Source organism: Enoplosus armatus, chromosome 21, assembly GCF_043641665.1.
Source record: "Enoplosus armatus isolate fEnoArm2 chromosome 21, fEnoArm2.hap1, whole genome shotgun sequence".
Taxonomy (NCBI): Eukaryota; Metazoa; Chordata; class Actinopteri; order Centrarchiformes; family Enoplosidae; genus Enoplosus; species Enoplosus armatus.
The window spans coordinates 2,536,394-2,548,193 of NC_092200.1; the positions used below are offsets into that span (position 1 = coordinate 2,536,394).

The window sequence follows — 11,800 nt, forward strand, 5'->3', positions numbered from 1 at the left end:
GACCATCCCAACATGATCCCAACTCTCATTCTACCTTTAACTTCAACTCTAACCTTAATGGTAAAGGAAGATTGAAACCTGTTTTGTTTACATCAACCTTTTCTAGCTAGCAGTCGTCTTCTTCCTTGAATTTCACTGGCAGATTATCTACAGTGCACATTATTTTAGGTTTCCATAATCTTGATACTGGTTAGTTTAAATTGCAGTAAACATTCAGTCAACAAGAGAATAAAAATGTGAACTTTTTATGTGTTTATGCACCGGAAATATTTCCATTTTTCCATTTTTTGAAGATAAAACAATCTGGTTCGAACGCAGGACAAAAAACGTTTTGCACACAGTTACTTTTTACTTAAAGTGTCAACGTCTCTCCATCAATGGGTTCAACTCGAGGTCGGTGTTTCTGAAATGAATGCAACTCAGTAGACTGTCTTCTTGAGTGTAATAAAAGAAAAATGTGTGTGTGTACTGCAGATGACCTGCCAAAGAAGAAGCCTCCAGCTCTCCACAAGCCCTCCAACCCCGACGGCCTGGCCTATCTGGACTTCAGCGTGTCGACGACCGGGATGCTGGCCGGGGTTCAGGTCAGCTCAGCGCTAATCCTCAACACCTGAGCCAAACCTCTCACAGCCTCTCGCCCCCGCCGCCTGGCCAGACTTCCCTCTTTATTCCATTTCCATTATTCTTTATATAGCGTCAACACACAGTTCGGTGCAAACAGGAAACACGATGAAAGAGCAGAATAAAAGCCCATTTGGCTCGCTGTAGAGACCCCAGAGCTTCTTTAACATGAGTGTATGAAAGTTGTGTCCTCTGCAACATAAATTTGAGCATATTCAGGCCTTGTTGTGTTTGGATAAAGATCTAATAAAGAGTTTTTGTCCTCTTACACAAACTGTGTCTACCAAACCCAACTTGAAAAAATGAAAATTTAACTTTGTGATTAACTGTCCATCTTTCTACCTTGTTTCTTGTTCGTGTGTGTTTGTGTGTGTGTGTGTGTGTTTTGTTGTGTCTCTCTTTCTTTCCCTCCCTCTCTCCAGATGTCCCATAATGCCGTTGGAGCCTTCTGCCGGTCGGTGAAGCTGCAGTGTGAGCTGTACCCGTCCAGAGAAGTGGCCATCTGTCTGGATCCCTACTGCGGCCTCGGCTTTGTCCTCTGGTGTCTCTGCAGGTTGGTGCAACTCTTAAATGTCTCTCCATCTACTTACACAACATCAAACATGTATTGTAGTTGTCAGTCATCTCCCAACATCAGTGCTGGACCTCACTGACGCTGCAAATCCCTGCAGCAGGTGTAACAGCTGGTGGAGGCAGCTTTAATGGACGTGGTGTTGGAGTGACCGTATACTTTTGGCCGTATAATGTATTTTATTTATAATCACTGTCAAAACAAACTTGACTTCTGGAAAGGAGAAAGAAATGCTGCCATCACAGTTCACCTTGTCTGTCTCAGAGGGTTCGGTACATGTTGTTCTCAAATGATGATTTATGTCAGAAAGTTGTCTGCCGTCCTTTAATAACAAGAGCAGAGATTTCATCTGCGAAGCTCTCCGTTTGAAACTCCAGTTGTCTGTAAATCTTCTCACTCTGGTTCCAGATCTCAGGTTTGAATCCTCAGCTCATAAATTGTGAACTTGGCGAGGGCAGATTTCTGCTGCTGAATGTCTTATAAATAAAGCCGACTGCAAATCACCTTCGGTATGAGAGTATAACTCACGTTTGCACCTGATTGTTGTAATAAATGTCTCTCGGCTCTCTCTGGAAAATAGATCTCAACGGGACCAGCTGGTTATAAACTGGAGAAATGTTCCTTTTATTGCATGAAACCAGTAAAAAGGTGTGTGTTGTGTTGTCTGCAGTGTGTATTCAGGCCACCAGTCCATCCTGATTCCCCCGGTGGAGCTGGAGTCCAACCCGGCGCTGTGGCTGCTGGCCGTCAGCCAGCTGAGGGTGCGAGACACCTTCTGCTCCTACAGCGTCATGGAGCTCTGCACCAAAGGGCTCGGCCTGCAGACCGAGGCGCTCAAGGTCAGCGAGACACTGATACAACCGGCATGTCTGTTCATGCAATATCTGTCACATTTAAACCGTTTTCTAGGAAGCCAGGAACATTTTTAGGAACTTGCATTTTTTTTAACTCCATTTTGATTGCAGGAACTCAGCACAGGTTTTGGATCATAGTTCCCAAACGTCCAGTGTGTTGTCTTGCTCACACCAGGCCGTCATGTTTGTCTAATTTGCCTGATTTTTGTAGCTCTTGCAATGCTGTGAAACGTTTTAAATGAAATAAGTTTTCCAGGAATCATTTCAGGAGCTCAGAGCCCCGTGTGTCAAAACCAGGGCCTACATTTAGATCCTCTGTGATACTTATAGTCCCTGTTCTGGTGGTACTACTTTCCGGACTCCGTGTCACCGATTGGTCAAAAACAAAACTTGCGTCTGCTAGAATTTCTACAGCTTCTTTCACACGGTAAAGATTGTTTTCACGCTTTCTGAAGCAGAAATAAACAACCATAAAACATCTTTGGAGACATGTGTTACTGTACATCTATTCAAACCTCAGCGCCGCAGTAAATACAAACACAGAAGGAGGACGTCTAATTTGATCTGTCTAATATTCTTAATCTTCAGGAAACAAACAGGAATTCACTGAGCTGACTTTTAGTTCCTGGAACCATTTGGTCTAAAAGGGCTTTTTGTTCCTAAATCCTGAACCTTGTTCCTCAGACTATGTGGTCAAAACCTGCAACATAAAAGCCAATTATTAATAATAATTTAATAAATAAACAAATATAGCATAAAAAATAGAATAAATCTTTTCTGTTGGAAGTGTGAGGAGTCCTCTGTAGGACATGAAGTGATGTCACTGTATTGGCCACTTTGTTGGATTGACGGCTGATCACCACCGATCTGTCCTGAAACTGCCCCCCCCCCCCAAAGTCTGGTTCCCTGTCAGGAGCCGACAAAGCAGCTCAGACCTCAGTCGCAGTCCGAGGACGATTTTGTCTCGAGGCTGGCGACTTTTCCCAAAATGCATCAGTACGGTTGGACTCAACACTCGTCTTGTAGCTAAATATGAGCAGTGAGGTGAACCTACAGACTCTGAGTCCATCTGAGACCATGTGAGACCATCTGAGACCATGTGAGACCATGTGAGACCATGTGAGACCATGTGAGACCATGTGAGACCATGTGAGTCCATGTGAGTCCATGTGAGTCCATGTGAGACCATGTGAGACCATGTGAGACCATGTGAGTCCATGTGAGACCATCTGAGACCATGTGAGACCATGTGAGACCATGTGAGACCATGTGAGTCCATGTGAGTCCATGTGAGTCCATGTGAGACCATGTGAGACCATGTGAGACCATGTGAGTCCATGTGAGACCATGTGAGACCATCTGAGACCATGTGAGTCCATGTGAGACCATCTGAGACCATGTGAGACCATGTGAGACCATGTGAGACCACAGCAGCTAACTGACTTCACTCCTCCTCCCCACTAATGAACTCAGTCTGTCTGCGCAGCCTGAGGCCTCGTCTGACTGCTGAAGTCACGGACGCCTCTGATTGGTCGCTGATGGAAGCTGCAGAGTTATCTTTCTGTAAGTCTCCATGGAGACTGAAGGCCAAAGTAGAAATCTTTAGATCTTTACTTACTGCCTTTTTTCTTTTTCACAAAACACACACACTTGTATTGCTCGACTTGTGAGGACCGTCACTGACATAAAGCAGTCTCTAGCTCCTTATTTAAACCTTACCTTAATCCTAAACTCAGCACTAAAACCAAGGCTGAACCCTCAAACTGCCCTTCTGTCTTTAAGGAGTATAAAATATAAATTGTCTTTTCTACATCTACAGAGGAATCAAACTTTGTGTTCACTGTTCATTCACTGAAACAAAGAAGGAGTTTTAACGGGAGCAGAAGACGGTGCTGCGACTCCCTTGGGAGATTTAATTCACACCTGGACCAGGTGGATCTGGGTGTGTTTTCACGCTGATAAAGTAAACAAAAGCTTGTGCAAGAGAGGTAGGAAGCTGAAAGTGAATACAAAGACCTACAAACTGCAGCCAATATAAACAGGATCAAATAAAATAATGAGGGGGCTACTACAAAAGAAGGGAAAGATATCCATCGATTTATTCATTCCAGTTGTCCGACAGTCAACACTGTGAATAAAACCTATCTAATGATCCCGTCTCTCGTCCAGGCTCGGGGTCTGGATCTGTCCCGGGTTCGGGCCTGCGTCGTGGTGGCGGAGGAGAGGCCCAGGATGTCGCTCACGCACTCCTTCTCCAAGCTCTTCAAAGACCTCGGCCTTCACCCGCGATCTGTCAGCACGGCCTTCGGCTGCAGGGTCAACCTGGCCATCTGCCTGCAGGTGAGAGCAGACGAGCAGCTTGTCTGTAGCAGCGAGTGTTGAGAGCTGTGAAATACTGAAATCTGGCATTGATTATATGATCTTGATTATTCATTCTTGCCAATTTTAGACTCTATTTTGCTTTTTTATTTTACAATATTCAACATTTTAACTGTCAAATGACAAAAAGAAGTTTTGGGAGAAAAACATGTTTGCATTCCTTAAACAGAAGTATTGTCGGTAACACTCTCTGATCACATGCTCACCGTGTCTGTGTTGTGATTGGCTGCAGGGCACTTCGGGACCGGACCCCACGACTGTGTACGTGGACATGAGAGCGCTGCGCCACGACAGGTACCGCCGTCCGGCCCCCGCCAGCTGTCAGTTTGAACGTTTCCTCTCTTCGCCTTTGTGTAAAAACATTTCCACCTGTGTGTTTCAGGGTTCGGCTGGTGGAGCGAGGTTCTCCTCACAGTCTGCCACTGATGGAGTCTGGCAAGGTGAGCGCGACTCAGGTTCACGTTAAGACTCATTTGTAGCAGGTGGTCGTGACTTTGTCCTAAACTGTGAGCGCAGGTTGGGTTAATTCAGAAATATTGAAAACAGAGTTCCCAAACAGACCAAATGAAACTGCATCACTGAGACTCCCATCGAGCGACCTCGCTGATACAAGATGCACTAAAATGGCAGCAAATCGCTTGACAGAAGATTGGACTATTTCTGCTCTCGACTGCTCGTCCTCCCACGTTCGGTGAGTCAGAACCGACAGCAGGTTTGAGTCCATGACGAGTCCTGAAACGTCCGTCCCCCCCCCCCCCCGTCTGTCTGCGGAGACGTGGGTGAAGGAAGGATCGCGTCACGTTCACCACATGGTCGTCTGAAAGGAAGAAGATGAAATCACCTGCAGTTTAAGACTCGCCCACATTCAGAAGATGTCGTCCAGTCTGTTTATTTATAGAGCAGGTTTTAAAAACAACAACTGCGTCCAGTCGTCCAGGTTGACGTGTTACTGCAACTTCTGTCGTCGTCTATGACTGAAGGAGACGGAACTAAACTGTTGTAGAAATGAGATACTGAATTTAAGGGCTCATAATAACAACAATCATCCGTTAGTTGTGGTCCAAATCAATACTGATGATATTACTGAACGTTTTAAACCATTAATATAAATGTAGTATCAAGAGAGCCCCCACATTAAACAGGTTGCTTGTTGTAAGAAAAGGATCCACATTATGGGGGTTAAATAGATGTAATTGTCCGAATAATAGCAATAACTTTTCTTATTTATTGCAGGATGACATATCGGCTGGTAGAAATGCAAGGCTCGGTGTCTTTAAGTTCAAGCTGAGCTGAGCTGAGCCCTGATCTGAAACTTCAGTCGTGTTTTTAAAGCAATGAAACGAAAATAAGATGAAGAAACAGTCCTCCTCCTGACTCTCAGTTCTCCCAGGAAATGTCCCCAAAAAGCCTTTTTAAAAAGTCGCCTTTTTGCAGCGAAGGAGACGAGTCATCCTTCACTAAGCGCCGAGTCCTCCTGCAGCACTTCAAATCTGCTGCTTTAATCCAGGAGCAAATGACACTGTGCTCATCTGATCGCTGAGCAGCACTTAACTTCAGTTTCATTACAGATCTCTTAGCAACTGAAGCGAACACCATCAGCGAGGGTCAGCAGGAGAGCTGACGGTCTAAATATACAACAGAAAGAGAAGGCGGTTAAACTTTGTAAGAACAAGAGAACATCAATCATCAGCGATGAGATAATCCCTCCCGTCGGAGAAATGTAAATGAACCCTGACTGCTTTATTCTGCTGAGGTGGACGAGGTGTTTATGAATAACTGTTGGCCAAGAGGAGACGTTACAGACGGGAAGGAAAAGGATTTCAATCCCCTGAAAACCCTCGACAGCCTTCGTTTACTTCCACTTTTAAAACAAAGAAATCTTTTGAGTGTTTAAGCTTTTGAGGTTTAAAAAGGGTCACTGGATATGTTCCTCTATCCCTGACCTTCCCTCTAGCGCCACCACGAGGAACGTCTTGACAACCATTGGATGGCTGGAGACATTCATCAGGTCAAAATATCTGCAGAACTACAGACATTCCCATCAGCCTCAGCTTGTGTTTAGTGCTAAATGTTAGCATGCTAATACGCTAAACTAAGATGGTGAACATGGTAAACATTACGCCTGCTAAACATTAGCGTGTTAGCATGGTGACTTTAGAATTTAGCTCACACGGTCGCGGAAAGTACATTTACTCAAGTAGTGTACAATTTTGAGGTACTTGTATTTCCATTTTCTGCTACTTTATACTTCAACTCCACTGCAGTTCAACTGTAGTTGGGTTTAGTTTCCCAGATTCAGATCAATGATACAGAACATGATCAACAAATGAAATACGATGAACTATCAACGGCTAATATGTGAAAAGATACTTCATCAGCTGCAACATTCAAGTAATGTGCAATTTAATTCATCAATATTATAATATGTTTGATTCTGCATGATGAGTTATTACTTTTGGTACTTAAAGAATTGATATTACTTTTATTAAAGTAAGATTTTTTACTTGTAACTGAGTATTTCTACTCTGTGGTGTTACTGCTTCTGAGTAAAAAGATCTTCTTAGTCAGTTAACGGCGTTTGAATCTGGTGTTTCTGGTGGAAACTTTTAACAGGTTGAACGACGATTTAAAAACTGATCTGGGAGCAAAGAGGCTCTCTGTAGCAACATGGAACCGTTGGATCTTTTCTTGGAGCTCGATGAGACGTCCGTGTCTCTTCGTCCCCCACGCTGACACACAAAGAGAGGACGTCATGTTTCGGGGCCGGTCATCGATCGGCCCGCTGTCTCTTTTGACTCACTGCATGTGGGAGGAGGACGGAAAGACGAGTGTGTTCAGTCAGCGCACGTTTGTGTGCGGACCGTTAAACCCGTGAATCCATAAATAAACTTCTGTTCTTGACGTGAACGACACGGAACTGTCTTACATGACAGTTTCAAAGTGTAACCGTGTGTTAAAAGGAAACAGCTGGGTCTATTTTTGGAGTTTGTATTAGTGCTGGAATCAAAGACGTGACTCTGAGTGAAGCGGTAACCATGGCAACTGATCTTTCTTTCTCGTGTGCTCAGATCCTTCCTGGAGTTCGTATCATCATCGCGAACCCAGAGACCAAAGGACCGCTGGGAGACTCGCACCTCGGAGAGGTCACCAGATATGAACTCTGTCTTTTCTGTTTCTTCCTTGTTTTTGGTTTCTTAGCTTTCCTGTCGCTCTTTTTCTTTTCTTTTCTTTTCTTTTCTTTCTGTCTCTTCATTTTCTCTCTATCATTCTTGATATTCTCTCTTTCTGTCTTCTTTCCTTTTTAGTCTTTATTTTCTTTTCCGCTGTCGTTTTACCTTTTCTTTTAACTTCTTCCTTTTTCATTTCACAGTTTTCTGTCGTACTTTCTCTTGTTTTTTCTTTCTTTGTCTTTTTTGTTTTTCCTTTTCTTGTGTGTGTTTTTTTTAATTTAGCTGCACTGCCAATCTAAATATTTTCTCTCTGGAAGAAGTCAAATGTTCTGCAGCGTCATGAAGCGTCTCTGTTCTGTTCCTCCTGCAGATCTGGGTCCACAGCGCTCATAACGGCAGCGGTTACTACAGCGGCTACGGCGAGGAGGTGCTCCAGTCCGATCACTTCAACTCCAGACTCAGTTTTGGAGACACCCAGACGGTCTGGGCCAGGACAGGATACCTGGGCTTCCTCCGCCGCACCGAGCTCACCGACGCCAACGGAGGTTAGTTTCCTCTCGGACTCCCGACGTTTCCTTTCCGCCTGCCACGCCGGCACCAACGCGGCCCTCTCTCTCTTTGTCTCTTTCTGTTTCCGAACAGAGAGACACGACGCTCTGTTCGTGGTGGGAGCTCTGGAGGAGGCCATGGAGCTGAGGGGAATGAGGTACCATCCCATCGACATCGAGACCTCCGTCATCCGCGCCCACAAGAGCATCATGGAGTGGTAGGTCTCGCCTTATTATTATTATTATTATTATTATTATTTATTTAAAATGTCTCATGTTGTGTTCCAAAAATGTTCAAAGAGGAATAAAACACCTTTCAGTTTTACAGTAAGTTTATATCTGCAAGTCTGACATTATGCTATTGATGAAATCCTCTATATACTGTACATACGGTGTATGAACATGGAAACTTGTTTAATCACTCTTTAGACCACAATAATCAACTCAGTGACGAAGGTTAATGATCAGCACTTTAGCCTCTTTCAGCTCTTAGTTTTGGTTTTACGCAGCAGTGGAAAAGATATTCTGAGACTTTGTTAGTAAAAGTAGCAGCACCACAGTTTAGAAATACTTAGTGATGCAGGAAAATGGACCCTGTCAGTGTTGTATCTTTATATATTTTATTATTTTATTATTATTACTGGCGCATTGACATGTAGGCAGCATTTTAATGTGGAAGCTCGTTGAGTGAGAGCTAATTATAACTGATGGGTCATTAATCTTTAGCTCTAATCTGCTGCCCCCTAGTGGCCTACAAATGAATAAATGCAGCTTTGACAATAGAAAAGAGAACAGATAATAAATGAAACCCGTGCCCTCCTCAGCGCGGTCTTCCCCTGGACCAACCTGCTGGTGGTGGTGGTGGAGCTGGAGGGCTCCGAGCAGGAAGCCCTGGACCTGGTTCCCATGGTGACCAAGGCGGTGCTGGAGGAGCACTACCTGATCGTGGGCGTCGTCGTGGTGACGGACATCGGCGTCATCCCCATCAACTCCCGCGGCGAGAAACAGCGCATGCACCTCCGCGACGGCTTCTTACAAGACCAGCTAGACCCCATCTACGTGGCCTACAACATGTAGCCTGCCTGTGTGTGTGTGTGTGTGTGTGTGTGTGTGTGTGTGTGTGTGTGTGTGTGTGAGAGAGCGAGAGAGAGAGCAAGCATGCGTTTGTATGCCGTGCATATCGCCGTTGTTGTTCATTTATTTCCCAAAATCAAGATGTACTGTATTTTTGAACCTGCATATGTTGTGGTCTTAAGTCGTCCGTTTTCTTTAAAGTCGTGTTGTGCCGGTCGGTTGATTGATTGGCTGATTGACTGATTGATTGATTGATTGACTGACTGCTCAGTGGTGGTATGATCATTTTTACACCCCCGTTCAATCTCGTGACCGTCACCAGGAGCTCGTCACTGTAGAAAGCCTTAGGGGAACACTGTGTACGGGGCCACAGCTCCGGATTTAGGAGAGTAAACGTAGAGAGAGAAAAACTAGAGACTGTATCTGTCATCATGTTTTACTGGTCGAATCAAAAACTCCCAGATTTGTGGTTTTATTTCAATTAGAACAGGGGCAGCCAGATTATTGTAAAAATATAAATATTGTACATAGACATAATAATCTATATGGAGAGGTACCTAAAACACGATGAGGTATAGTAGCCCCTATATGCAGCTCTCTCCACCTGCACCCTGTGTGTGTGTGTGTGTGTGTGTGTGTGTGTGTGTGTGTGTGTGTGTGTTCATCTGTCTGTGTTAATGTGTGACAGGGACATTTTACATAGTTTTAATGTGATTCACGCAACAGATTTTATCCTTAGACGAACAAATAAGAAGCATTTTTTTTTTACGGAGAAAAAAAGTTTTTAAACTGAAAACATCCCAAAAAACAACTTCACGTGTTTTCAAAGTCTACGTGGCTCAGAAAAACCACATCGATTCATCTTTTCTGAATCTAGTTCTGAAAGCTTGAAAGACAAAAACAGCATTTTACTCCTCGTGTGAAGTTTCTGACCACTGAACTGTTTTAAGGCAAAAAAACAAACAAAAAAAGTCTATCAGTGAAGTCGTTCATTTAAAGCTAAACATGCACAATAATCATTGTTTTCCATCACGCCAGCCCACCAACGTTTCAGTCTCAGTAAACCTTTAACGCATGTGGTGCACTGCGGGAATATAACAGAAAAAGAGGGAATATTGTTCTTATTTAAAGGGAGTTTATGGGAGAAATCAAAGGGAAGTGAAGACTCAGCAGCCTTTAGTTTACCTGTTTCAATCAGAGAGAAGAGAACCAGATGTGACGCCTGTCGCACTCTCAATCCAAACGCATGTAAATGCTGATTAACTGCAGCAACATCCGGAGGCCGTCGGGACAAAAGGGAACTGTTGTCGAAGTTTACATGAAAAGCTCATATTATATATATTATTAAAGCCCAGAAGGACTTTCTTCACTGCAGAGATTCGAGTTTATGATATCAGACGTTTTGAACATCAACATTCAGCAGAGATGTTTTTAAATGTTCTCGTACGTCCTGTAGGTTTGGAGTTTGCTGATGATGTTTGAGTGTTTCCCGCCGAACCAGATGATGAATTAAAAGAAAGATGAAAAATGAATCCCAGAAAAGCTGCAGGATTCTGTAACTGTGTTTTGTTTGTCAAACCAAATTTGCCTTTAATTCTTTGTCAATTTGTGACCGAGTTACGTCTTGAAAGGATCAGCCATTACTCCCGGATTATGAAGCGCAACGAGCAAACTGCAGCATGACTTTGTGCCGTCGCTGATCAAAACGTTAAGTCTCCTCTCAGTGTTTGTTTCCTGAAAATAGAAAGTAATGAAAAGTTTTCTGTTATCAGCAGAATTAGACGAAGCAGAAAGTCGACTTATGAGAATGTTCTTTGGCGCAAACATCAAAGAAAAGTATACAACTGAAACCTTATAAATATGACGTCCAACAATTGAATATGTTGAAAACTTTCTGTTCAAATTCCTTGCAAAGGTCTCACGATCAAAAATAGTTATACTGATATTAATGTAGTTTGACCCCAAAAGACGGGAATGTGATTAAAATGCAGTAAAATCTGTTTCAACCAGTCGACATACTTGTATAAACCATGAGTTGTTTATTAACATTGTGGGAGAAACAAAATGATAACAGCAAACATCTTGCAGCTGAAAGGTTTAGTTAGAAGTTGTGATTCATCTCCTTCCCACCAAACCTCAACAGAAAAACAGCCGTTTTAAACAGGAATCCTCAGTGAAGCGCAGATCCTCTGGGCTTTGTTAGTTACCACCTCATGTGCACTGCCTCAGATATAGAGAGGACACAGATAAATATTTAACTTTAAAAATATCAGTTTATCCCCAAAGTAGGTGAATTAATCCACACCTCTTGGCTGGCTGTGAATTATGGGAGTTGTCGGCGCTGTTGGAAGTCTGCAGCGACTCTGCAGGTTACATAGAAAACTTTCAGTGTGTTTAGAGTGTCGACTTTATTTAGAGCGTCGTTTGTTTACATCCCTGTGGACAAAGTATCTGATGACGTCATCGCGTCCTTCTTCTTCTCTGTTTCGCTTCCTTGTCTCATCGTCGTTTTATCAGAAGAAAAGAAAAACTTTATGCATATCATAAGTTGCTTAGCGCTTGTTTGGCTAACTTAGCAGTTTG

The 11,800-nt window shown here is 43.5% G+C and overlaps 1 protein-coding gene across 2 annotated transcripts in view; it reads left to right on the top strand.

Annotated features, from left to right (window-relative positions):
* Positions 1–9,220, top strand: part of LOC139304673 (disco-interacting protein 2 homolog C-like) — a 47,605-nt gene extending 38,385 nt beyond the window's left edge. Inside the window, exons 29-38 of one of the 2 annotated variants that reach the window (XM_070928592.1) lie at positions 475–584; positions 1,044–1,174; positions 1,863–2,031; positions 4,216–4,386; positions 4,658–4,719; positions 4,808–4,865; positions 7,494–7,568; positions 7,966–8,140; positions 8,238–8,361; positions 8,968–9,220. In XM_070928592.1, the coding sequence (XP_070784693.1) occupies positions 475–584; positions 1,044–1,174; positions 1,863–2,031; positions 4,216–4,386; positions 4,658–4,719; positions 4,808–4,865; positions 7,494–7,568; positions 7,966–8,140; positions 8,238–8,361; positions 8,968–9,220 (1,328 nt within the window). Of the gene's footprint in view, positions 1–474; positions 585–1,043; positions 1,175–1,862; positions 2,032–4,215; positions 4,408–4,657; positions 4,720–4,807; positions 4,866–7,493; positions 7,569–7,965; positions 8,141–8,237; positions 8,362–8,967 lie in introns of both variants that reach the window. The other variant, XM_070928593.1, reaches the window with a different exon arrangement.
* Positions 9,221–11,800: the final 2,580 nt, after the last annotated feature.